Source organism: Crocodylus siamensis, chromosome 11 (assembly GCF_052110815.1).
Source record: "Crocodylus siamensis isolate JL-2025a chromosome 11, ASM5211081v1, whole genome shotgun sequence".
NCBI lineage: Eukaryota > Metazoa > Chordata > Crocodylia > Crocodylidae > Crocodylus > Crocodylus siamensis.
Window position 1 is genome coordinate 9209292 of NC_143405.1, and position 26270 is coordinate 9235561.

General features: G+C 47.0%; 3 protein-coding genes and 1 pseudogene across 4 annotated transcripts in view; 3 read left to right on the top strand and 1 right to left on the bottom strand.

Annotated features, from left to right (window-relative positions):
• The first annotated feature begins 364 nt into the window (after window positions 1-364).
• LOC149855379 (torsin-1A-like) lies at window positions 365-11677 on the top strand (annotated as a pseudogene).
• Window positions 11678-11731: 54 nt separating this feature from the next.
• Window positions 11732-17498, top strand: LOC149855380 (torsin-1A-like). 2 transcript variants are annotated; one of them, XR_016438411.1, is made up of 6 exons: window positions 11732-11983; window positions 12501-12766; window positions 14868-15043; window positions 15134-15261; window positions 15712-16464; window positions 16564-17498. XR_016438411.1 is itself a non-coding variant. In XM_090021051.1 (5 exons), exons 1-5 carry the CDS (start codon window positions 11779-11781, stop codon window positions 15960-15962), a joined length of 1026 nt encoding a protein of 341 aa, XP_089877177.1. In that variant the 5' UTR covers window positions 11732-11778; the 3' UTR covers window positions 15963-17498. The 2 variants fall into 2 exon arrangements, 1 of the variants encoding a protein (XP_089877177.1); XM_090021051.1 differs by having other exon boundaries at window positions 15712-17498.
• A 1264-nt stretch (window positions 17499-18762) lies between these two features.
• LOC149855381 (torsin-1B-like) lies at window positions 18763-24576 on the bottom strand. The gene is made up of 5 exons (XM_090021050.1): window positions 24222-24576; window positions 23540-23805; window positions 22401-22576; window positions 21672-21799; window positions 18763-20948 (listed from the first exon to the last, which is right to left on the bottom strand). The coding sequence occupies exons 1-5, from the start codon at window positions 24574-24576 to the stop codon at window positions 20707-20709; spliced, it is 1167 nt and encodes a 388-aa protein (XP_089877176.1). The 3' UTR covers window positions 18763-20706.
• A 308-nt stretch (window positions 24577-24884) lies between these two features.
• The window catches only part of PTGES (prostaglandin E synthase), a 49080-nt gene continuing 47694 nt past the window's right edge, over window positions 24885-26270 (top strand). The window contains exon 1 of the mRNA XM_090021052.1: window positions 24885-25073. Within this exon, the coding sequence (XP_089877178.1) occupies window positions 24885-25073 (189 nt within the window). The remainder of the gene's footprint in view (window positions 25074-26270) is intronic.

Consider the following 26270-nt stretch of genomic DNA (forward strand, 5'->3'; position numbering starts at 1 on the left):
TGTGCGTGGGACCAGCGCCAGGCGCTATGATTTGGCAGTGGAGAGGGCCACTGCTGCTCCCTTCAAAACGTAGGGCACGCTATTCTATGTATCCGGCGGGCTGCTTCGTCCGGCCCAGAGAAGGGCAGAGCCCCCCGCAGCGCGCTCAGGCACGAAGCTCACCACACATCCCGCGTGCTACTACAGCCGCTGAGCGCCAGGGCCCACGTGACACCCCTGGCCCTGCGCAGGCGCGCGGTGGTCACGTGCCCCCCTTCCAACATGGCGGGCGTCTGCTGCGAAGTAAGGTCGCGGAGTTGGAAGCAGCCGACGCAGAAGCGAAAGCGGGTATGCGGCGGCCAGAGTCCGCGGCGCGGTTGCGGGCATGAAGCTGCGGAGCGGGGCGGGGGCCGCCCTGGGCCTGGCGTTGCTGCTGAGGCCCGTGCGCGCCCTGGAGCCCGTCAGCACGAGGCTGGCGCTGGCCAGGGCCGCGGCAATCGCGAGCTACGTCCGTTACCGGCCCCTCCACTGACGCTTCGGCGAGTGCTGCGGGCGGGGACGTCGGGACAGGTGCGCGGGGCAGTCCCGTGAGGGAGGGGCCGCCCCGGGAGAGGCGCCGAGCTGCGGGAGGGCCGGCTCTGCCCTCTGTAGAGCGAGGCTGGAGCCCCGCCATCCTCCCCTCACACCGCCCCTGCTTGGGGCGCTGCGCTCTGCTGCCCTTCCCTCCAGCCCTGCACTGGCCGCACGTCCCCTGCCTGCTCCACAGTGCGGACTCCTGAGCGGGGGTGGGGGCTACAGCCTCCCCAAAATTCCCTGTAGCCCCCCTCCTAGTGCTGCCACCCACTCCAAGCGCAGCCCTGGCCCAGCCCCCCACCGGGAAGAGGTCTGCGCAGCCCCTGGTCCTCAGCCCACCCATGCACAAGTCTGGGAGGCACGTGCCTCCCCCAGGGGTGCATGCAATGGTAAGGAGTTGACCACCACCCTGTACCCCCTGGATGAGCCACCCATGGCTCCATCCCACCCCCAGCCCTGGAGTTGCATCCACTGCCTTCGTTGGGCAGCCCTTGCCCCACTCCATCCCTCACCATGGGGGCCTTTGTCTGCCAGCCCCCACAGATTTACTGGCTGGACTTTGCTGTCCAAGCTGTCGGTCTGCATGCCTGTAAAAGGACTGTTGGACAATATGGCTGGTTAATAATCATTCTCGGTGCACCCCTATTAGTAACAACTTACAGGGTAAAGAGTTAGGATGCCACCAAAAGTGTATATTTACCAGTAAGATGCAAAATAATATTACATATCAAGTACATAGCCCTAAAGAAAGACCTGAGGTTAGGCTGGGATTATGGGGCAAAATCCTTTTTGGTTCATCCCAACCACGTGACACTTCTGAATATGCTTGAGCAGGCTCATCTCAAAGCTCCAGCCTCTTTCTCCTCCTTCCCTTGCTGCGCTGCTCTGGGCAGCAGGTTGCACGTGGAAGCAACAGCGGTCGTAGGGATGTGTGCCGAGTACCACATGCCCAGCCAGATGCAGGGGGAACTGGAGCTGCAGCCTGGCAGCTCCTACCCCAGTGTGCAGGGCTCCAGCTCCTGGCCACCTTCCAGCCACTTGGCCACCCAACATGATGAGTAAGCACTAGTGGGAGGCTGAACAGAAGGAAGGGCAACATGATGAGTAAGCACTAGTGGGAGGCTGAACAGAAGGAAGGCAGCCCCACTGGGAAGCTGTGTGCACTAGCTAGGGCCGAGGCCCCAGCAGTGTAGTTAGTGGGTGTAGGTGGCAGCAGCCAGGGCTCAACCCTATGCTGAGCATCTTGAGAGCAGTTATGGGGGTGGGGGGAAGCTGGGCCAGACCTGCACTGCCCTGACCTGGCAGGCTGTTGCATGCACCCCCCTGCCTCGCCCCCTCTCTTCCTCCCCCCCCCCCCAGCTGGCTCCCAGGACCTAGCCCATGGGCAGCTCCCTACACCCCACCCTTGCAATATATAAGAGTAAGACTATTTTGAGCTGTTATACAGTCATTTGATAAAATATGCAAAAACATAAATCAGGACAATAATTTTTTTAAATTAAATTTAAAATACGCTACATTAGTTGTTTGATTTTTTTTATTTTTTTTTTAAAGCATATTACAGCAAAAGCTGTGTTAACCAGCACTTTATTAGCCAGAAAATTCTATTAACCGGCATCTGAGGGACACGGCAAAAGCAAAACCAGAAGTACCACTTCTGGGGCACTTCCTGTTTCACTGCTGTGAGCCAAGTTTTTCTTTGCCACTTCTTTGGCCTATTGCCCAAGGCAAAGCAGCCTGCACAGGGCCCCCCTCCCTGGCCCACTGATGCCGGGCAGTGCACCAGATGGTGCACGTTTGATTAACCGGTATCCCCCGTTCTCGGGGGATGCTGGATAACAGAGCTCTTACTGTATTTGTTTTTCTCTATAACTTGTTAAAATGGTATCTTCTGAAAGATTTTGTATGTGCAGCCCTTGACAGCTCACCAAAACTCAGTAAGTGGCCCACCAGCTGAAATAATTGAATCTATGAATTGCCCACTCCTGGTATGGACTCTAGCACCCCCCTATCCCACCATTGCCAAAAGCAGGGTGTATATCAGTCCCAAGCCCATGGTTCTTGTAAAGTAGGGAGGGGTTGTAGGTTTCATTGCTATCTGGGCAGTGCCGCCCCTAGGATCAGCCTATCCCACGTGCAGGTTTAGTCTCCTCAGGCCACGTCTCTTCATTAGGGAGGAAAGTTGCTTCTGTTCCAGGCAGCCTAGCCCTTTCACCCCTTGCCTTGGGGTAAAGCTGGGTGTCCTCGGGTCTGTGTTAGGAAAGGGCTCTTTCTTCCCAAGTTCTGACTTTAAACCTGCTGTCTCCCTTTTTTATGGGAGCTGGTGTTTTCATCACAGCCCTGCAGAAGGATTTCCAGAAGAAGCTGTTCAGCCAGCACCTCGTGCAGAAGGTGGTTGTGAAAGCAGTGACCAGCTTCCTGAACAATGCAGACCCCAGAACGCCTCTCACCCCCTCGTTGCATGGCTGGACAGGCACAGGCAAAAACTACGCCAGTAAAATCATTGCAGAGAACATTTACAAGGCAGGCTTGAACAGCAAATACGTCCATCTGTTTATGACCACTTTGCATTTTCCACACAAAAGTGAAATTGAGCAATATACGGTAAGGATACGTTGTGGAGAGGGTCACACTTGAGGACTGATTTTGAGGGCTAGCCCTTTTGTCACTTTCTGAAGGGTTTAGAAGACAACTTTTATGCAATTTTACATGCCTTTCCAAAGGGAAAGTGTGAGACCTTTCTTTTTCACTGTTGCATAAGATGATAGATAGCTGTTATTTGAGCATGCTTTCTGCTACAAGGCTTGACCAAAGCATGGAAGTGGGAGACTGGGATTTATTTGTCAACTGCAAGATAGGGGTAGCATCTCACAAGGAATGTTGGGGCTAGATGTACAAGATCATGAAGTGCTCAGGGGATCCAGTAATGGGGTCATAAAACTACCTGAGAGGGACAGTTCATGTGCAAGGTCACAAAAATGGCAGGTCTTTGAGTTCTTGTCCTGACTTTGGCACTGACCTTTTTTTGGACAAGTCACCCTCCTCCTCTCTTTCTGTGAACTGTGGATGATGCTTTCCCATCTGTGAGTTATTTGATAAATATTTATATATATTCTGAACGCCTAGACACTCATTGAAAATATTTCAAAGTGTTATGTCCTCAAAAAGCATATTTATGTTGAAGTCTCAGAGGAACAGATGGTCTGGCAGGCCATTTACAGAGCTAGAAGTCTACCTGCCTCAGTGATGTTGTCTTATAAGGCTTGTTCTTGTTCTCCCTGGCAGCCCTTCCATTATGCTTCTTTGGCTTTTAAGTCAACAAACCTCTTGTGAAATATATCACCATGGCCAGTGCTAGAAATAGAAGCTCATTTTAACCGTGGCAATAACTGGGCATGCTCTTGGCATTGCCTCAACTACATGCTGGGATGAAGTGAATAGCAAACCTCCAAATTATGAGCCACTACTTTTTTTGAGACCCTTACCTGGTTATTAAGTCAGCCTGTCTTGTTCTTTAAGCAGTCAGGGCAAAAAATGCATTTCATAGTGGTAAATACTTATCCAATACAACAAAACACTTGAATAAGGTTAGCCACTTTCCTGAACGAAACCACATTGTCAAATGTTTTAAATTCCCTCCAATTCGATCATGTGCTAGTGGTTAAAAGATAAGACCAGAAATCATGAATTCTAGATTGTGTTCCTATCTGAGGCTGTATAGGAAGGTACAGTCCTATCTCAGGCTGGCATAGCTAGGAACAGAGCTTCTTGCTGACTACACTTGAGCTAATAAGTGGATGCCCAGTACTCTGAGTACAAAAGAAGGAGTGTGCTGCCTAAATGCCAGGTGCCACCCAAAGGAAGTAGTGTACTGTGTAGGGCATTACGTGGTCTTATTAGATCTCCAATTCTTATTCATTCTCATTGTTTAGCTAACGTACTGACCTGTACGCCGTTTTGGGTAGCTTTGTGTGGAGCGGAGGTAGGCATGTTTTGTCAGGCACCCCAAGCTGACCACTTTGACTTTTGCTGCTGGGTTTAGCTAAGGACCCACTGTTCAGGGTCCTTGCCTCTGCTGCCGCTAAGTCCATAGCATCACCACCCTGGGCTTGCAAGAGGTGCAAAAGAAAGAGAGTTAAATAAACGGCCACTAGCTTTTTGCTGGTTTCATGCCTCTGGCTTGTTAGGCTACTCTCAGGTTTCACTTGCCCTACAGCCTCTTATATTTCAGAAGCTTTGCAGGCCTGCAGGGCTTGTGCAACAAACAGACGCACAAACAAGGAAGAGAACCTCTCTATGGCTGCTAGATCTCAGCTAACCCCAGGCTCCAGGCGGCCTTGCTCTACCAGAGGCTGCTTTCAGCATCTTTTATTTTCTCCCCTGCTGGTTCACATGGCTGGCTGTCCCTCATTCTTCACACCTGGGTTAGCTCCCTTGCTTGGAGGCTTACTGGGTCCCTGGACCTGGGTCCTCAGCCTCTGGCAAGTCCCTCCAGGTCTGGGGTGGGTGTAGGGGAATGCATTCAGGGTGTGGGGGTATTCAGGCTCTTCTACACCTATAGGAACAGGGCCTGGCCCTATTACATATCCTTTTTTCTGATGCTTGTACAGTGCCTTTTCCTAAAGGCAGATTATTTCTGTCAACCCACTTTCTGAGGTCTCAAGGTTGATTTTAAGAACCCTTAGGCAAATCTGTTGTGGTTTTATTTCATCATTATTTGTTGCTCTGAAGCAGATTTCAGTGAAGAAGGCCACACTTTGCTAGGTGCCAATTTTATGATCTTTTATATAAAACAAAAGATCTAAAGTCCTTGCACTTTCTGCATCTTCAGTGTCATCTTGTATACAAGGATGTAAGCTCCATGTACTTTTGTGTACCTTAGGACCTGCAGTCCTGGATTCGGGGAAATGTGAGTGATTGTGCCCGGTCAATGTTCATATTTGATGAAGTGGATAAAATGCCTCCAGGACTCATAGATTCTATTAAACCATTCTTAGATTATTATGAGAAGCTTGATGGTGTGTCTTATCAAGAAGCCATCTTCATCTTTCTCAGGTAAGGAATGGCCTTGAATTGGTTACAGTGCTAAGCCTGAGGGCCCTGCGAAGCAACGTCCAGCTCATGATCGTTTTCTCCTTTACACAGCAATACAGGGGCAGAAAAGATAATAGCGGTGGCACTGGATTACTGGAGAAATGAAAAGGGAAGACATAGGCCTCAAAAAACTGAATGATGTGGTGTCTCTGTCTGTTTTCAATAATAAGAATAGTGAGTGCAATTGATGACCATGGGTTTGTAAATCCCTCTTTGGATTGGTGGTTCTGCATCCCTGTCTGGTATTGCATTGGCTTTCTGTTTTTCTGCTTTGGAGAATACTCGTGAATTGAATACTTCTGCTGGGGTGGTCCTCAGTGGGATTTGTAGGTTTCCTCATGAAGCTTTGTTGTTTCACGTGCTTTGAATCTTCAGGAAATTACTTGCATCTTTTTAACAGAATGCTCTCCAATGTGCGTGGTGCTGAGCTGTTGTCATAGAAAGTTAGAGTTGGAAGGGACCTTAGGGTGTCATTTAGTCCAGCCCTCTGCTCTAAGCAAGACCATCCCCAACTAGATCATCCTAGCCAGGGCTTTGTCTACCCTGGTCTTAACCTCCAAGGATGGAGATTCCACCACCTCTGGGTAACCTGTTCCAGTCCTTTACTATTGTCTTAGTGAGACTGTTCCTAATATGCAACCTCAGCTTCCCTTGCTGGAACTGGAGCCCATTGCTTCTTTTTCTCCCATTGCTGAGAATAGTCTAGCTCCATCCTCTTTTGACCCCCGCCTTCAGAGAGTTGAAGGCTGCTATCAAATCCCCTCTGTTTTCTCTTCTGCGAACTAAATAAACTCAGTTCCCACAGCCTCTTCTCAGAAGTCATGTGCCCCAGTCCCCTAACCATTTCTGTTGCTTTCCACTGGACTCTATCCAGCTTGTCCACATCCTTTCTATAGTGGGGGGCCCAAAAGTGGACACAGTACTCCAGATGTGGCCTCACCAGTGCAGAATAGGAAGTGAGTCTTCCACTCTTTAATCTGCAGGCAGTGCTTCTACTATTACAGCCCAGTATGCTGTTATCCATCTTCACAATAAGGGCACACAGTTGGGTTATATCCAGCTTACTGTCCAGTGTGACAAGTGGGAACTCCCCAACCAGAGTACTGGCCACCCATCTGGCTTTGGGCAATGTCGCCTTCCTGCCATGCCTCTACTGTATTGAGTTAATTAGGCAGGAGGCTACCCTTTGACTGCCCTGTTGACAAGGGTCAAACGTACATGCTCTGACCACCCCTATGTGTCCCATGCCTCGAAGATGTTGCCAACAGCTGTGCTAAGCTCTGGCCTGAGGCCAGGCCCAACTCGTCACAGCACTGAGTCTCATTCACTCTGCCCTGCTAGGGCCACACTTATACCACCTCCCTCTCAAAGGCCTCTCACCCTCCACTGGCTCTCACCTGGTCTTTCATTCCACCCTTCTGGGCCTCACTTGTACCGCCCCTTCTCTCACAGGGATCACAGTCACCCTGCACTCACCCAGAGGGTCCTCAGACTTGCTACTCTTCACTCCCTGGCCAGCAAGTGCACAGCCTTTTGGGCATCTCCCACTATCCTCATGTGAGCAAGCGCTGGGCAGTTCACCATGTGCTGTGCTGACTCTGCCCCCATCACATTGGTTGGTAAGTCCCCCATCAAGGGGCTCTCCACCAAGGGGCTGGTGACTTGCCCCTGTTTTCCTTGCAGCTTCTGTGCCACCCTCCAACTGGCCTCTGGCCCCCAAAGACTTACCTGGACCCAACGCAGGGCCTCCGCTCAAGCCCCTGCTCACAGGCCCCAACTCATGCCCCTCGCTTACAGGGCTTCACAGCTGCCGTCCCCATGCAGCCCTTCAGGTGCACTTCTACAACACCACCTCCACTGAGGCATCTACTCTGCCCTGTGCCCTGGGGTTGAACACCCCCCTCATCAGCATGCCTGGCCCATAGCTTGCCCTTTCTCTCAGGGACTGAACTGCTTCTCTTACGGGGTCTTCCATCCCTTCAGGCTCAGGCGCTTCTCAAAGCAAACCTGGCCTCCACTACTCCCCTTCGGGATCTTGCACCCCAGCAAGCACAGGGGTCCCCTGTGGATGTCCCTGACCCCACTACTGTCTCTGATGTAGTCAGTGTGACGCACTGAGTGCCCCAACCCACCATACACCAAGGAGGTCCTTTATCCTGGAATTTGCTGGCCCTGCCACAGGCAGGACTACCAGGCCTCCCTATCTCAGGAGGGTGCAGTTTTAGGTTGTGCCCAGGACCACTAAGGCCTCCTCCTTCCCCATAGCTTCACCCTTACCTCCAAGCTGTTCTCAGAGCCTGGGGCACTCCACTTGATATCGGCTGCCAACTAGACATTGAGCTATTGATTGCTATCCTCTGAGCTCAATAATCCAGCCAGTTTTCTGTCTGCCTTACCAACCTCTGCTTCCTTAATTTGTTTGCAAGAATACTGTGGGAGACTGTATCAAATGCCTTACTAAAGTCAAGGTATATCATGCCCACTGCTCTCCCTGCATCCACAGAGCTAGTCATCTCATCATAGACGGCAATCAGGTTGGTCAGGCATGACTTGTCCTTGGTAAATCCATGCTGACTGCTCCTAATCACCTTCTTTTCCAAGTGCTTAGAAATGGATTACTTGCAGATCTGCTCCCTGATTTTTCCAGGGACTGAGGTGAGGCAGATGGGTCTGTAATTCCCTGGATCTTCCTTCTTCCCTTTCTTAAAGATGGGCACTATATTTGCCCTTTTCCAATTGTCTGGGACCTTCCCCAATCAACAGGAGTTTTCAGAGATAATGGCCAGTGGCTCTGCAATCACATTGTCCAGCTTCCTCAACACCATTGGGTGCACCTGTGTAGCCCCATGGACATGTACACATCCAGCTTTTCTAAATAGTCCCTAACCTGTTCTTTTGCCATTGTTGGCTGCTCATCTTCTCCCCAAACTGTGCTGCCAGGTGCAGTAGTCTGGGAGCTGAACCTGCCTGTTCAGACTAAGGTAAAAAAGGATTGAGCACTCCAGCCATTTTTGCACCTTCTGTCATTAAGTTGCCTCCCCCATTTTGCCTGAACCCATACTTTCCCTGATCTTCCTCTTGTTGCTGACATACTTGTCAAAACCCTTCTTTTTATCCTTCACATCCCTTGCTAGCTGCAACTCCAGTTGTGCTTTGGCCTTCCTGATTTCATCCCTGCATGCCTAAGCAGTGCTCTTATACTCATCCATAGTTGTTTGTCCAGGTTTCCACTTTTTGTAAGCTTTCTTTTTGTGTTTTAGCTCACTGGAATTCCCTGCTAAGCCAAGCTGGCCTTCTGCCATACTTGCTAGTCTTCCTGCGCATTGGGATAGTTTGTTCCTGCACCCTCAGTAACATTTGCTCTGCACCTTCACAACGTGATGAGTAGCTCTGCTTAGTGAAATGTCATGTCCCAGCTTTCTTCCTCTTTACAAATGAGGTAGATGCCTCAGGTATCTAAGCTTGCGCTTTTTTCATTTTTGTTTGCAGGTGGCTTTTGGCACAGCAGCCTGATAGACAGAAACCTCATTGATTTCTTTGTCCCCTTCCTACCTCTGAAGTATAATATACATGTGAAAATGTGTGTCAGGGTGGAAATGGAAATGTGGTTACCCTGTGGATGAAGACATTGTGAGCAGAGTAGCTGATTAAATGACCTACTTCCCTGAGAAGGAAAAAATGTATTCTTGAAAAGGATGCAAAACTATACACAACACTGATTTTGATTAGAAATAGTAATGTTTTATGATGTTGCAATCTGCAAAGCAGCAAATGAACTTAATAAGCAGCTCAGGAAAAACCAAAACTTTTTATTATTTTTCAAGCACTATTTATTTATTTATTTATTTATTAGAAAAGAGCAATACCATTTTTAATTGTCTTTCTGATTTAAATAAGTGGCAGTACACTTTTGTTTTTATTCCAGGGGAAACTTTCAGTAGCTACAGCTCCTACAAAGACTTTGTGCAAGAATCCACAAAGAGGGAAGAATTGTACTTTAGCAAAAAATAAGAATTAATAAGAAATAGAGTTCCATTATGATCATGTAATGCCCCATACTATACACTACTTCCTTTGGGTAACACCTTGCATTTAGGGAGCACACTTCTTCCTTTGTCCTCAGTGTGCCATACATTCATTTGTTAGCTCAAATGTAGTCAACAATAAGCTCTGCTCCTGGCTCTGTGCCACTGAGTGACTGTAGAGCCTTAGACTTCAGGCCTGTGCTGTTCAGTTAGGAAAGAAGTGTCTATGGAGAAGTTGCCCCTTATGGATCATTGTTTAACATATGATTATTCTCAGATCGGGTGTTGATCGTTAGTTGTGCAGTAGAACACTGGCACACGTGCTATGCCAGTTTTTTTCCACGCTGTTTGATGTGGAAATGATTTTGGTATTGTATGGCATATTTTAAACAGAACTCTTGTGTCTTCAGGACCCTTCCTCAGTGGTGTAGTTGGGAATATCATCAGACCTGCTTTGAATGGTGAATACCTGGGGGGTTGGGGTGGGGGGGCAGTTTCCTTAGACTACAAACATCTTTGGTGCATTCAGCTCTGTTGGAACCAATAGGTGAGAGAACCTGGTATAAGACATCCGGTCCTTATCACCTGGTTTTATGCAGTGCCATTATGAACGAATCCTTTGGTGCCAAACAGCATTAACAGTGTGAGGAGTCCAGCTTGCTAGGGGACTATTTTTCAACAATGCTGGGGGAAAAAAACACCCCCTAAAGCAAAATCCATGACAGTGTCCCTGCAATGGAGGAGGTAACCTTTATTTTTAGCTGTTTTGATGTGTAAAGTTGGATACTCAGTTTGTTCTCATGCTAGTGTTTCTCCTGCTTTGTGGGAATGATGTAAAAGGTTGTTGGTAAAATCCACTGGGGCGTCTTGTTCAGATGGTTTCAGTCACAGGCACTGGGAACTGACCACACATCTTAAGTCTTTATTGGGTGGCTGGCATAAGGGACAGTTTGCTTTACTCACCAATGTTTATAAATCAGTCCTGTTTAGTATGTTTGTGATCTATCCTTGCTTTTCCCCCAAACATTATGAAGCGCTGCTATTAAGGAACAGATGAAAATAAAACACTACCTTGAAAAAGAATTATGTACTATAAGGATTCAGCTAAAGTTATTATAAGATATCTGCCAGTCATATTTATACATCTGAGTACTACTGACATTTTTGACTCTGATTTCTAAATAAGATTTGTATTTTGTCAATAAAAGTTTTTAATCAAAAAATGCTTATTGGCTACCTTTCCAGTATGTGTGGATATGCGTTGCGGACTGACTTAATGCTTCATTCTAGGCAAGTTTCCTGCCTAATAAGGAAGGACAGCTTGCTTTTGCTGCCTTCTGCTTGAAACATAATTGTGCCTGAATACAAATCTCTGGTTTGTGGGATACTCAGGGGGTTGGTGCTGGAGACAGACCATGCTTTTTTCTCATTGCTGAAAATAACTGTTGAGAGCCTGAGACTGCATGGTTTTTTAAATTGGACCCAAATTAGTTTTGCAGAAGAACAGTCCCACTGTTTTGGAGGAAGAAAACTGAGCAGCGAGACTTGTGCTTTTCGTCTGTTCTTGTTCAAGGTGGATAACTTACTAGCTTCAATCTGTTCGTTCTTGGAGCATTTCCTTTTACCCCAGCACACTTCGTATAATGCAGAATTTCTGAAATCCTTGCTCCAGGCCGGCTCGAACAAACAACAGGGACGGTCCATAACACGACTGTGCTGGCTGCTGTTTTTCCGTGGCTGCGGGGAGTCATCTCTGCACCTTGCAGCCTGCATTTTGTTTGCTTGGACTGATGGCGGGGGCGGGAATATTCCCAACTACTGGACTCGCTTCTGGTGTACTGCCCTGAGATGACACGGGTTGGGTCGCTCCTGGCTCCCTGTGCAGGGGCGGTGTGTGTGCAAGTACAACGACTGCATCTGAAGGAACAGGGCAGCTTCTCCCGGTCTTGTCCGGCTACGGCTGCAGGGCCCGGGTCACATGGCCCACCCCGCCCGCTCCAAGATGGCCGCCCGGGCGCTCTGCCCCAAACCAAAATGCCGGCACCGGAAGCGGCGGAAGCGGAAGCGCCTGTGAGGGGTGAGGGGCCGGGGCCCGGCGAGCCCGGGGATGAGGCGGCTGTGGGGCGCGGCGGGGGCCGCCCTGGGCCTGGCGCTGCTGCTGCTGAGCCCCGCGCGCGCCGTGGAGCCCGTGAGCCTGGGGCTGGCGCTGGCCGGGGCCGCCTCGGCGCTCACGGGCTACATTTCCTACCGGCCCCTCTACTGCCTCTTCGCCGAGTGCTGCGGGCCGCGCCCGGGTCGGCACTTCGGGGCAGGTGAGGGGCGCTGCTCTGTGAAGGGAGGGGGTTGCCCCATGGGCTGGCCTGTGGTGGGAGGGCATCCTGTTCGGGAGGCTGCCTCGTGAGAGGGGTTGGGGCGCCCCGTGAGGGGAGCTGGGGGCAGGGCTGGCCCTGATGCGTGTAGCGGGCAGGCCGAGCCTGGGGCTGCGGAGCGCAGACGGATGGGTGTGGGCCCCTGAACTGCCTGTAAGGGCAGGGTGTGCATGTGTGTCCCAAGCCCTAGGCTCCTGTGAAGCAGGGTGGAGGTATCATTGCTATCAGGGCAGTGCCATCCCTAGGATCAGCCCATCCCATGCAGGGTTTAGTCTCCCCAGGCCACATCTCTGCATTAGGGAGGAAGGTCGCTTCTCTTCCAGCCAGCCCAGCCCTTACCTCAAAGGGGTGAAGCGGGTTCCTCAGGTCTGCATTCCAAAAGGGCTCCTGCTTCCCAAGTTCTGACTTTAAACCTGCCGTCTCCCTTTTTTGCGTGCCCTGGCTGGTGTGTTCATCGCAGTCCTGCAGCAGGATTTGGAGAAGAGGCTGTTTGGCCAGCACCTCGCGCAGAAGGTGATTGTCAAAGCCGTGACCGGCTTTCTGAGCAATGCGAACCCCAAAAAGCCTCTCGCCCTCTCGATGCATGGCTGGACGGGCACAGGCAAGAACTACGCCAGTAAAATCATTGTAGAGAACATTTACAAGTCAGGCTTGAACAGCAGATACGTCCATCAGTTTGTGTCCACTTTGCATTTTCCACACGCAAGTCTCATCAGGCAATATACGGTAAGGGCACGTTGTGGAGCTGGTCACACTTGAGGATTGATTGTGTGGGACAGCCCTTTTGTCCCTTTCTGAAGGGTGTAGAACCAATGGTTCCCAGTCTGTAGTACATGTATCACCAGGGGTACACAGACCACCTGTCAGTGGTTTGTGCTAACAGCTTTATTATAATTCCTTTATAGGACAAAAATTTGCTGGTGGTACTTAAGGTTGTATTGTTTTAAATTGGTGGTGTGCAATCTGTCAGTGTTTGGGAACCGCTGGTGTAGAAGATGGTGTTTATGCACCTTTTTAATATCCCTCTTGAGAGGGAAAGTATGAGACCTTTCATTTTCCCTGTTGTATATTTTGGTCCAACAGTCTAGTTGACTTGATGATAACCAGGATTCTGGATACAATTGGGTATAACACTTGGATATAATGCTGATAGGTACTATAGAAAACCTTAAGATTGATTGAAACAGGTATCGTGACCAAAGCCGGGAAGTTGGGAGACGGGTTTAATTCCTAACTGTAAAGTAGGGGTAGTACCTCACAAGGAGTGTTATGGCCCAATTATACAAAGATCATGAAGTGCTCGGGTGAGCCAGTAATGGGGTCATAAAACTACCTGAGACAGAGAGACTGTGCGCAAGAAATGGCATTTCTCTGAGTTCTTGTTCTGACTTTGCCACTGACTTTTTTGGACAATTCACCCTCCTTTCTTCCTGTGAATTATGGTTGATCCTTTTCCACCTGTTCAGTAGTTGGTGAATATTTATATTATATTCTGAACACACAGACATGGGGTGGGCAAAATATGGCCTGTGAGCCAGATTTGGCTCATCAGCTGTTTGGATCTGGCTCAGAGGTGGGCACCCACCAATTGACTGTATCTGGCCTGTAGCTGTCTCCGCATTGCTCTGTTTGGGGTCTGAGTCCTGCCTGCACTTGCTGAAAGTCCTGGCCCTGGCCAGTGCACACAGCTTCCTGGAGGGACTGCAGCAGCTGCCTGGGTACTGCTCATCACGTCCTCCTTCCCCGGCTGTGCCAGCAGGTAGTATGGGGCAGTGACGGCAGCTGTGAGGACGTGAGCCTGGCAGCATGTGCCCAGCCAGGCAGGGTGTTGGTGGGGGAAGCTACAGTCAGGTGGCTCTGCCCTAGTGCTTGGGGCTCCAGCTTCCAGCTGCTTTTCATGCACTCCGCCCACCTGGTGCAATGAGCAGCCACCTGCGGATGACTGACTGGGTGGAAGGTGGTGGAAAAACGTAAGTGTTCTTATGTGATGTAAGAAAACACTTGAGTAAGATTAGCCACTTTTCTGAACAAAATCACGCATTTTCAAATGTTTTAAATTCCTCCCAATTAGATTATGTGCTAGTGGTTAAAGGATAAAACCAGACATCATGAATACTAGATTTTGTTCCCATCTAAGGCTGTACAGTTGGTCACTGGCATAGCTAGGAACAGAGCTTCTTGTTGACTGTATTTGAGCTAATAAGTGTATGTATGGTACTTTGAGGTCAAAGGATGAAGTGTGCTATGTAAATGCAAAGTGTCATCCAAAGGAAGTAGCATGTTGTATAGGGCATCACTTGGTCCTATTAGATCTCTGTTTCTTATTAATTGTCATTTTTTGGCTAACATACAGTTCTGTCCTCTCTGATGCTTGCACAAAATCTTTTCCTAAGAGTAGATTATTTCTGGCAGCTCATTTTCTGAGTTCTTAAGGTTATTTGAAGAACCCTCAGCAAATCTTTTGCGGTATTATTTCATCATTATCATAGAATCCTAGAAATAGGGTCAGAAGGGACCTTGTAGATCTTCAAGTCTGACCCCCTGCCTGGGCAGGAGAAAAAACTGAGCTCAAATGATTCCAGCTAGGTAGGCATCAATCCTCTTTTTAAAGACCCCCAGGGTAGGAGCCAACACCGCTTCCCTTGGAAGTTGGTTATTTATTGCTCTGATACAAATTTCAGTGAAGAAGTCCAAGCTATGCTGGTTGACAATTTGATGTTAGATCTTTTATACAAAAGACGGGGATCTAAAGTCATCGCATGCTCTGTGTGTTCAGTATGATCTTGTGCACGTGGAGCTTACATCCTTGTATCTTTGTGTACCGTAGGATGACCTGCAATCCTGGATTCGGGGAAATGTGAGTGACTGCGCCAGGTCAATTTTTATATTTGATGAAATGGATAAAATGCATGCAGGACTCATAGACTCCATTAAACCATTCTTAGATTATTATGAGCAACTTGATGGGGTGTCTTATCGACAAGCTATCTTCATCTTTCTCAGGTAAGGAATGGCCTTGAATTGCTTACAGTGCTAAGACTTGGGGACCCGTGAAATAGTATCCAGCTCATAAACTTTTTCTCCTTAACATAGCAATGCAGGGGCAGAAAAGATAACAGAAGTGGCACTGGATTACTGGAGAAATGGAAAGAAAAGGGAAGACATAGGCCTCAAAGAACTGAATGATGTGGTCTCTCTGTCTGTTTTCAATAATAAGAATAGTGAGTAATATTGTTAACCATGGGTTTGTAAATCCTTGTGTTTGGATTGGTGGTTCTGCCTCCCTGTCTGGTAATTGCACTGATTTTCTGCATTTCCTTTCTGGAGTATACTTGAGAATCAAATGCTTCTGTTGGAGTGGTCTCCAGTGGGATTTATAGGATTCCCATGAAACTTCACTGTTTCATGTGCTTTGAATCTTCAGCAGATTGCTTGAATCTTTTTAGCAGAATGCTCTCCAGTGCACGTGCTGCCCGTAGCACTGAGCTGCTGTCTTTGAGAGAGGTTGCTGTGCACCTTCACAACATGATGAGTAGCTCTGCTTAGTGAAATGTCATGCCCCAGCCTTCTTCCTCTTTAGAAATGAATTGGATGCCTCAGCTACTTAAGAAAATGCTTTCTGTGAATCACTGCCTAAGAAAATACCCTTCTTTCTTCTATTTTCTTTGCAGGTGGCTTTTGGCACAGCAGCCTGATAGACAGAAATCTCATTGACTTCTTTGTCCCCTTCCTACCTCTGGAGTATAAGCATGTGAAAATGTGTGTCAGGGTGGAACTTGAATCACGTGGCTACATTGTGGATGAAGACATTGTAAGCGAAGTAGCTGATGAAATGACCTATTTCCCCAAGGAGGAAAAAATTTATTGTCACAAAGGATGCAAAACTGTATACACAAAGCTGGATTATTATTATGATTTGTAGTGTTTTATGACGCTGCAATCTGCAAAGGAACAAATGAACTTAATCAGAAGCTGTGGAAAAACCAAAATGCTTTATTATTTTTCAAGCCCTTTTTTTTTTTTTTTTTTAAAGGGTACATTACCATTTTTTAATTGTCTGTCTGTGGTACATAAGTGGCAATGGACTTGTGTTTTTATTCTGGGGGAAACTTTCAGTAGCCACAGCTCCAAAAGACTTCAGGCCTGTGCTGGTCAGTTCAGAAAGAACCGTCTGTGGAGAGGCTGCCCGTCCCTTATGGATCATTGTTTAAAAATGCTTATGATTTTTCTCAAATCAGGTATTGATTGTTAGTCATGCAGTAGAACACTGGCTCATGTGCCATGCGTATTTTCACCAAGTTATCATTCAATGTGGAAATGATCTCAAGATTGTACAGCAATTTTTAAACAGAGCTCTCATATCTTCCTCAGAGGACCCTTCCTCAGAGTTCTGGTTGGACATATTCCCAGACCTGCTTTGAAAGGTGGGTATGTAGTTATTTTTCCTTAAACAAAAACACCTTTGGTGCATTCTGCTCTGTTGGAACCAATAGGTGACGTCCTTATGCTTTGATTTTATGCAGTGCCAGTATGAACATCTCCTTTGGTGCCAAACAGCGTTAGCGGTGTGGGAAGTCTAACCTGGTAGGGGAATATTTTTAAACAACGCTGAGTTAAAACAAAACAAAACAACTAAAGCAAAATCCATGACAATGTCCCTGTAATGGAGGTAATATCTTTTTTTTAGCTGTTTTGACATGTAAATTTGGGTACTCAATTTGTGCTTATGCTGGTGCTTTTTCAGCTTTCTTAGAACGATGTCAAAGGTTGTTGGCTAAAATCCAGTGAAGCTTCTTGTTTGGATTGTTGGCTTCATAGTCACAACCACCAGAAATGGAAATCAAACCTGCTTTGTATGTTTCTGCTCTTTCCTTGCTTTCCCCCCAGACATTATAAGGCACCTACTATTAAGGAACAGATGAAGGCAGCTTCAAAAGCTTCTGGGAACATGTTTAATTACTATAAGGATTCAACTAAAGGCCCTGTCAAACATCTGCCAGCCCTATTTATAAACATCAGTACTGCTGACCTTTTTCACTCTGATTTTTAAATAAGACTTGTAATTGGTCAATAAACCTTCTCTTACCAGAAAATGCTTATTGGCTACTCTTCCAGTATGGGTGAATATGTGTAATGGACTGATTTAATTCTTAACTCTGGGCAAATTTGTTGCCTAATGAGGAAAGCTTACAACTGCTGCTTTTTGCTTGAAACATAGTTGTGCTTGGATACAAATATCTGGTTTCTTGGATACTCAGGGGGTTGGTGCTGGAGATGGACCATGCTTTTTTTCATTACTGAAAATGACTTTTGGAAGCCTAAAACTGCAAGGTTTTTAAAATTGGAACAAATTTAAGTTTTGCAGAATTGTCTCACTGTATTTCTGGGGAAGAAAAACTGAGCAGCGAGACTTGTGCCTTTCCTGTTTGTTCCTATTAAAGTTAGATTAACTCACTAACTTCAATCTGTTAGTTCATTCTCAGAGCTTTTTCCTCTTACCCTGGCATATTTTGTATAATGCAGAGTTTCTGAAATTCTAGCTCAGGCTGGCTAGAACAAACTATAGGAACTGTCCGGAACACAGCTTTGGCTGCTGTTTCTCTGTGGCTGTAACAAACTGTGGTGAGTCATCTTTGCACCCTGCATTTGTTTGCTTGGACTGATGGGGAGGAGTATCTAAACTAGTGAACTAATTTCTGATGTTCTCCCTTGAGATAACTTTGATTGGCTCCTGCCCAGCTTCCTATACAGGATTTGTGTGTGTGAAAGCACTCCGATTGAATTTAGGATGTATTTGAAAGAGCAGTGCTTTTCATGTACAGAGACACTTGTATTGTAAAGTGCTCAATCTATAGCAGCCTGTAGCTATATTTGCACTAGTGTGGACAAGCCCCACTGTCGACATGAGATGCAGTTTTAAACACTAGGTCTTGGCTGTGTCCAACTGCATGTGTGCAGAGGGCTACAGCTTGGAAGTATACTTACCTTAACACCACAAAAAATTAAGAAATGGTCGTAAGTGAGGCTGTAACACAGAGGCCTGTTACTTTTCTTCCTGACATTGGTGAAGGGAAAGTGAGGCAGTAGTAGGACAAAGGAGGCAGCATGAACAAGTTTATACCAGCTGTTAGGAGACACTCCATTCCCCCCACCCTTTTCAGTATAGAAGCAGTTAAACTGCAGCTCACTGCTGGTACATCACAGACCAGTTCTGCTGTTCTGAAAGTTCTTCAATTTGTTCTCACCTCTTCACATGTAACCATCCACCCCACCAACGCAATGTTCAGCTGTTCTATATGCATGGAGGGGGGCAATGCCTGGTATTACTGCATAGAAACTGTTGTGCATTTAAGTTAGCAAAGCCCAGCATTGCAGCCATCTTGGATATCTGTCATCAAACCTGGTGAAAGAGAGGTTGTGTCAGGATTTTCTCTTCCACCGTGAAGGACTTCTCAGGAGGCAGCATGGGAAGGAATCCAATCAGTGTCACAGGTGTTTGTTCCTACAACTTGTTCCATCTGAGAACAGGTTCACTGAAGTGCTGTTTGAAAGTCTGCCCCTTGAACATGTTATATCAAGAATGGGCAGCTCCATCATACTTTCTAATAAAAATGGCAGTTCAGCACAACAAGGAGACGGAACAGAAGATACTTAAGTATAAGTAGCTGTAAAATAACTTTCAGTTGCTTGGAAGTACCATTTAAAAATCAATACCAACTAAAAAGAGGGATAAAAGATTTATTGCATCTATGATGTTCTGATGACACTGGCATTTGTAGAATTGCACAAGTACTTTTACATTCAAAGACATCTGCAGGAGATGAAGCATCTGGAACATTATTCAGGAACATCCGAATAAGGAACAGTTACTGCTGCAGGCAAAACATTACACATCAAAAGCAACAGTCCAATGTCCCAAGGTTAAAAGCTACAGTTCGTTTTAGCTAGTTGCACCAGAGTAAACAGTGTCCTATCATAACAAATGGCATAAAGCGTAATTTAGTGTCAAGAGGTTAACCTGGACATTTAAGCTCTTTGGCTGGTTGTTTTGTATTAAAGGCAGCCAGTACTGGGACATTAAGATATTGTACATGCTTGTTCTTAAACGTATGGATCCATTATATGAGGAGGAAGTTAATTCAGCAGCTATATAATAATCCACTCCCTCGCATAAGTCTCCATTGTATTGTAACCAAGCTACAAAGAGTTCTCCCAATGGCAAGTATGTCCTGTCCATTGACACGGAGGCATTTCAATCTCACATCGCAGCACTGGTCTTTGTGTGTGGTGTGGGAGAAGAAAGAAGTTTACTATCACATCTAACTTAACAAAGGACTTAAATGCCACCCTTACTAGGTAGCTGAAAGGTAATCCTCTTCCAGCTTCTTACCCTCAGCTTTCCATTTCACCTTGCCTCTGCAGACAAGATGTTTCAAGCTGACCATGGCATACAGCCTCTTGCTTAGAAAATTAATGGTAACAAAAAAAACCTACTTAAAAAAATACAACACCGTGTGGGAAGACTGCTCTTTGACCATATGTCCCATCCTCTCTTCCCCCATGATTCTATAGAAATGAACTTTATCACTGAAGTGTAAGCACTAGAAGTACAAAGTACAAAACAGTATAAAAATATGCTCTTAAAAATAATTTCTACTATGAAGTAACCTTCAAGCAGGGGGGAAGAGGTGTTGTCTTCCCATAGCTGCATCATGTGGGTTTAATTCAAACAATGGCTATGGCTTTGCAGTTTACATGAACAGAATCTGACCTGACCGGTTGTAACAGTCAAGTGTTTATGAATTTTCCTACCAAAAGAAAGAGAGTTATTGGCCTGAGATGCTGTAACAGTCAAATCCTTTGGAACAGTTCCCCCTATTAAAAGACTCAATCCCCTGTTGGCCACCAAGGAAAAAATCTCCTAGGAAGAGCTCCTTTCTTTACATTCAGACTAAATATGAAGGGAATTTTTTTGGATACAGACAGACAAATGACTCATTTCTTCCCTTTCCCACCACCCAGTAACAGATCTCCCTGAGCTCACCATGACTCCAACATTGCCATAGCAAGAGACAACACTTGTGTCAGAAATTCTGGAGAGAAAATGACCTCCCTCCCCATGAAGCACAAAATGACCAGCCTCTTGCATACTGCAAGGAGTCCTCCTAGCAGAGCAGCCTTTGGACTAGCAGAGTATCAAGGAATTTACCCTGGCATGGGCTACAGGCACTTTGACTCTTGCTGAAGTTAGGGCTAAAACGTTTTTCTGATTTCACTAGGAACCAAGCACTTCACAGACTAGACAAAGATTATAAGGTACCTAGAAGGACTTCTACATTAGAGAGAGTTGGGGGAAAGAGATGAGCAGGTAAGAATTTAATCTCTTGAAATATAATGCAGGGAAGGTCATATGCAACAACATATGCTAGTCTCTAGAAATCTTTGAGCATATCAGAAAAGGCAACTCCCAAATACCTGTCAGTGTAGGCAGGAGCACTGCAGCTTTAAATAAAAAGAGATCTGCATGGTTATCATCTAGAAGTCCTCCCACATGCCTCCAATTGTTAAAAAGTGTTTAGTGCAAAAACAAATTGCAAAAAACCTCTAAAAAGTGCTTTGGAGAGGCAAAGGGGCATCAAGTTCATTGGTCCCTTTCCTTTGATGTTTCAGTAAAAATCCAGTTTGGCCTGCACTGTCTTACAGCCTTTATCCGAGTAGATTTTCTCTCCTTTCGGGAAGAAGGTCATCTCATCAGCCACTTTCTTAACAACTTCCTCATCAATTGCATTGCCACGGGACTGGATTTCTGCCCTGATGCACATCTTCACATGTCTGTACTCCAAAGGCAGGAACGGGACAAAGTAATCAATGAGGTTTTTGTCGATCAGGCTGCTGTGCCACAAGCCACCTAGGAAACAGCAGGTAGGGAATAAGTGAAGCTCCTTTGTGCACTGTACAGCGATGTCTCTGTCACTTTTCTGGGCAGGAGAGTTTAAGGAATTGAAATGTGAATCCAGTTCATGGACTACATCCTCCCACTGCTTCCAGACACACTGAGTTTACATATCTGTCTATACCACTAGGTGCACCGATTCAAATCTGTCCACTATAATGGTGCTAACTAGTACCAAGTATAGAGTAGGAACAGTCTGAACCTTGGGCAGTCTGCCAGTGCACTTCAAGCCTGACTTGCAATACTTTCTAGCCAAGCTGTACATCTTCAATTTTACTGAACTATTAAGTGGGTAGGTGGGCAACTCAGGCAATGGCAGGAACTGCCTACATGCTTTTTGTTTGGAACCTAGGCCAGGTTATAAAGAGATCAGTTTGAAAAGGTGAATGGATTGTGAATGTTTCCCAGGGCCCAGAAACTTAAAGCTTGTGTCTAGGGAGAAACAGCCACTTTGCTTTGTAAGGCCCTGACCCTGAGAAATGCTAAACAATAAGCATGTGAAGGAATCAGGTGCTGGGCAAAGCCCGCTCCTGAAGCCAGATGAGAGCGCTTGTATCATGGGATCCAGCAACCTTTAGAGGCAAGATGGAGTGGCAGACATTAAAAACCTCATGTGGAACAATAACTCCCTACATTTACAAAGGCAGAAACCATACCCTTCAAGGGAAAGCAACTCACTATTCTTATTATTGAAGACTCCCAGAGACAATACTTGTTCCAGGTCTTTCAGGAGTATCTGCTCCCTGTCTTTTCCATTTCTCCAGAAGTCTAAAGCCACTTTGGTAATGAGGTCACCACCTGCGTTGCTGTTCATAAAAGGAACAAACAGTTTACAACAGATCAAGCCTGGAGGAAACCAACATTCCCTCTCTAGCAGAATTACCTTTATCTGCATAAGATTTTCCATGTCGCCACAACAAAAAGCCTCAAACCAATGCAGAAGCTTTCGGGGACTTCCCATTCTTTCAACTTAGGCTGGTTCCACCCAAGTCGTAACAAAATCATCTTGAACCATCTAAGGGTTGTGAAACTGTCTCTTCACCCTCTGGTAGTAAAGCTCAATACCAGTGCAACACTCCCAACATAGGAAATAAGGGACTGAGCTCAGGATCTGAGTTCTGATCCTTCATGTAACAGGGTGTCTGTTCTCACTGGACTACCACCATGGCTCACTTTAAGGTAGTAAGTGCTGTGAACTGCAGGGCCTAATACAAACAACTTATGGACATGCTTTTGTAGTTCGGGAGGAAGGATTTGGGCTCTTGGCCCAGGAAGACCTGGGCGCTCTCTCTCTCTTGAAGCTGGTAATTCTGACTGACCAAGACACACCTCAGCATGACAGTGAAGTTCACAGGAGAGCATGGATTTCCTGCAGTACCTTAGAGTTACTGAAAAAAGGCTACAAACCTAAGGAAGATGAAGATGGCCTTCCGGTAAGACACGCCATCAATCTGGTCATAGTAGTCTAAGAGAGGCTTGATGGCATCAATGAGGCCAGGGTGCAATTTATCCATTTCATCAAATATGAAAACAGAGCTGGCACAGGCACTTACATTGCCCCGAATCCACTTCTGTAATTGGTCCTGGAGCACAAACGAAGAGTACAGCGGAAAATCAGGTCTTGTGGTTGGAGGGTGTACAAGTTACACATGTACATACATGAAAATCAGTACGGAAGGAAGCATCACTTGAGCTATATGTAGCAAGTATTCAGAAGCCAGAATATGAATCTCACCCCTATTATTTGATGATGTTCACCATACAGCATTTTCTTTCTGTTAAAAGGTCAAAATGAATATCAGCACTCCAATGGAAAGGCTGGGAGAAGAACCCAAGCATGGGACAAGAAAATATTTCTTCTTGTTTAAAAGAAAAAGAGAACCAGTCTGTGGGAAATTACATTTTTAAGTGTTAAAGTTGATGGGCCTACATTTGTTCCTTAAATCTGTGATTGTTCTCATGAAAACTTGCTGGGAAGAGAATTATTTTATAAATCTGGAAATAACCACCCCTGGCCATTGGCTTGTTTAGCATTAACTAGGGTAATTTATTTTATAACAGCAAATGCTATAAAAATGGAGGTGGGGCAGCAGACAAACAGGAGGAGGAAGCAATTTCAGCTCTTATTACAGGTCCCTTTCACTTTCCTTTTCTTGGAACTTAACTCAGTGCCTTTTGGTTTTCATTCAGCTGTAGCAACACAAAGAGACATCATGTTTAGCTTCTACCTCAGGAGCAGGCAATTATTTTGGGCGGAGGGCCACTTACTGAGTTTTAGCAAGCCATCAAGGGCTGCAAGACAGGCAGCTCAGGACATATAAATATTAATTTTCTAAATTTTTTAGGGGCCCCGCAGGCCAGATGGAATGCCCCCTGGGCCACATTTTGCCCACCCCGCTCTACTTCCACCAGCCTGAACGTTTAATGTCGCCCAGAGACACTGGCTACTGACAAGAGCGCGTTATTTCAGTTCTTGAGACACCCGAGTAATCCCATGGTCCAAAGTTTTATTTTTACTGCCATGACCAAGGGGAATTTGCTTTTACCTTGTACTGCGTAACGTTCTGGTCATGCGGGAAGTGTAGTGTGGATACAAAGAGATGCACAAACTTGCTCTTCAGTCCTTGTTTGTGGATGTTCTCAGCAATAATCTGGCTGACGTAGTTCTTCCCCGTGCCTGCCCAGCCGTGCAGGGAGAGAGCAAGCGGCTTCTTGGGATTGGTGTTGTTCTTGAACCCGACCACTGCCTTCAGGATCACTTCTTTGGCAAGGTGTTGCCCAAAGAGTTTCGTATCCAGAGCCTCCTTCAGGGCTGAGAGGAGAACAAGGACGTCAGAAAACAGTTTGTGAACAGAGCATCAGTCTTCAGCTCTCTGCCTTGTATCTTTAACACATGAGGAAATGTTACCGGGGGCTTGGGAACAGCTCCAAGAAAGATCCCAGCCACAGCAATCAATACCTTCACACTTATATCCAGGAGGCTCTTTATGAACACCGACCCGGCCCACCGGAAGCACGGCAGGTGAAGTGCACCCTTCTCCCCATTTTATAGCTGGGGAGCCTGAGGCCAGGAGTTCGGTGCTTTCCAAAAGGCAGCTGCCAACTGGGAACAGGACCCCCCAGTCAACCCCTCGCCCACTGCTCTCACCACTGTGCTCTCCTGCCTTCTCCCCTAGGAAGGTCCCAAGCAGCCCCCCCCGCCCCCGGGCTGCCCGGCGGCCTCTGTACCGGTGGCGTTGGGCCGGTCCGCGTCGCGGGGGCAGCACTCCACGAAGCCGCAGTAGAAGCGGGGGTAGGAGAGGTAGCCCGTGAGCGCCGAGGCGGCCCCGATGGCGATGCCCAGGCTGATGGGCTCCAGCGCGGCCGCGCCCCGGAGCACCAGCACCAGCACCAACAGCTCCCGCCGCTGCGGCATGACTCCCCGTGCCCCGACTGCGCCGCGAACTACAACTCCCAGCAGCCCCCGGGGCGGGCACTTCCGCCCGCCGCCCTCTTGTGTGCGTGCGCCGGAGGGAGGGGGTAGATTCCTATTCCGAGGGAAGGGGAAGTCTCGCGACACCCGCTCGCGCCCCGCAAGTGCCATCTTGGTGAGGGGCACGCAGGCCGTTTGCTGTACCCTGGCCCTCGCCTCTCTGTCACCATCCAACAGCCCCTCTTCCCTGGCTGTCACAACGCCCTTGCCTCATAGTTTCGGGGGTACATCGCAACGTCCTCCTCACGGCACAACCACACCGCAGTTGCACGTGGATATGGTGTCATTACCTCATGATGCAATGAAGGACGTTACAGAATGAGGTCATCACGTTATGATGCAATACACGAATAAAAGGCGGGAAGACCGTGGCAGTGGGAAGCACGCCAAGTCCCAGTCTCCCCTGCGATGAGTTGGATATGTCCTTCCCTTTATCCCCGGGGCGGTGGGGTCACGGTGGCAGCGGCAAGGCGTGTCTTACTGTGCAAGGCCGAAGAACTCAAATCTCAGCTCTGACGCCTTTCCCGCCTTTGAAGCCGGCTGAACGCTGCTTTGCCCTTTGGGAAAGGGACACGTCAACGGCGGCAGCGGGCTGCCACCGGTCAAAGGTGAAGCTTTACAGACCATTGAATCAGAGTAAACACTGAGAAACCCGTTGGGTCAATACACGCGTCTGCTTAACGACCTTAAATTCTACAGCCAGGTAGGGAAATACTACACTAAAAACAACCTGACAGGAGGCTTTATGGGAACCGTTCATCCTTCCCAAGCGTAGCTGTGTAAGGATGACGGCGATGTGTTGTAATGCTCTGTGCAGGTAAACAGGTTGGTGCTGCTAGAAGACCAGAGGAAAGGGAGTTGTAATAAGCACAGCTGAGCAAGCAGGGAAGTCTGGATGAGGACTTCAGAAGTGGAGTCAAGTACTGGTGTACCAAGGCGGTGCACCCTGTTCCCCCACCACTTGTTTAAGAGCTCTGGGGCTCATTCTCATTTCATGTAGCCACATGCAAGCCTTTGCTATCAGCTTGAAGCCTCTGTTTCAATTAACTGTAATCTTGCCTTGGTGCAACTCGGAGGGAGCTCCACTGAAATCAGTAAACTGACACCATTGTAAAAGCAGCGTGAAAGAGAGGAAAATCAGCCCTTTTATTTGTTTTCCTTTACTAAGAGAGTTTTACTTTGTAGTTTTGTTTCCTTAGCTTTTATTTTGTGCAAGTTTTAACTGGCACCGAGTGCAGCATGTAGCACCGGTTCTGCATTTTTTTGTGATTATATGTTTTCCTTAGTTTAACTAGTTACTACATAACTTCTGTTTCCTGCTCTTCTTCCCAGTTCTCTTAATGTTCTGGTTTATGAAAAACTAGATGCTGACAGAAATCTCTATGTAATTTAACTCATGTAAATGTATTTTTAGTTGCAGTTAAACATGGTCCAATTGTACTGGCAACCAATGCTTTGCAGGGTAAAAGAACCTAATTTCTAGAAGGTATCAGACTGCTTTTTATCCACCTTCCTGCCCACCCCAACAATGGTCTTCATTGGATTCTTAAAAGGACTTTTATAAAATGTTAGAAAGAGTTCACTTTGGGGGTGGGAGGTGCATGTGCTTGTGAAATGGCTTCCGATTCCTCTTTTCTTGGAGTAGATCACTTATCACTATTAGGTGTGTGAGGCTGTGGTTAGTAACGGATATACAAGAACATAGCTGGTATTTTTAAAGAGAAGCATTAGGAGCTCTTTTGTGAGGAATCTGTTCCAACTAATTTTTGCTGTGATTTCGATCTATCGAGGTTCCTAGCTTTTCA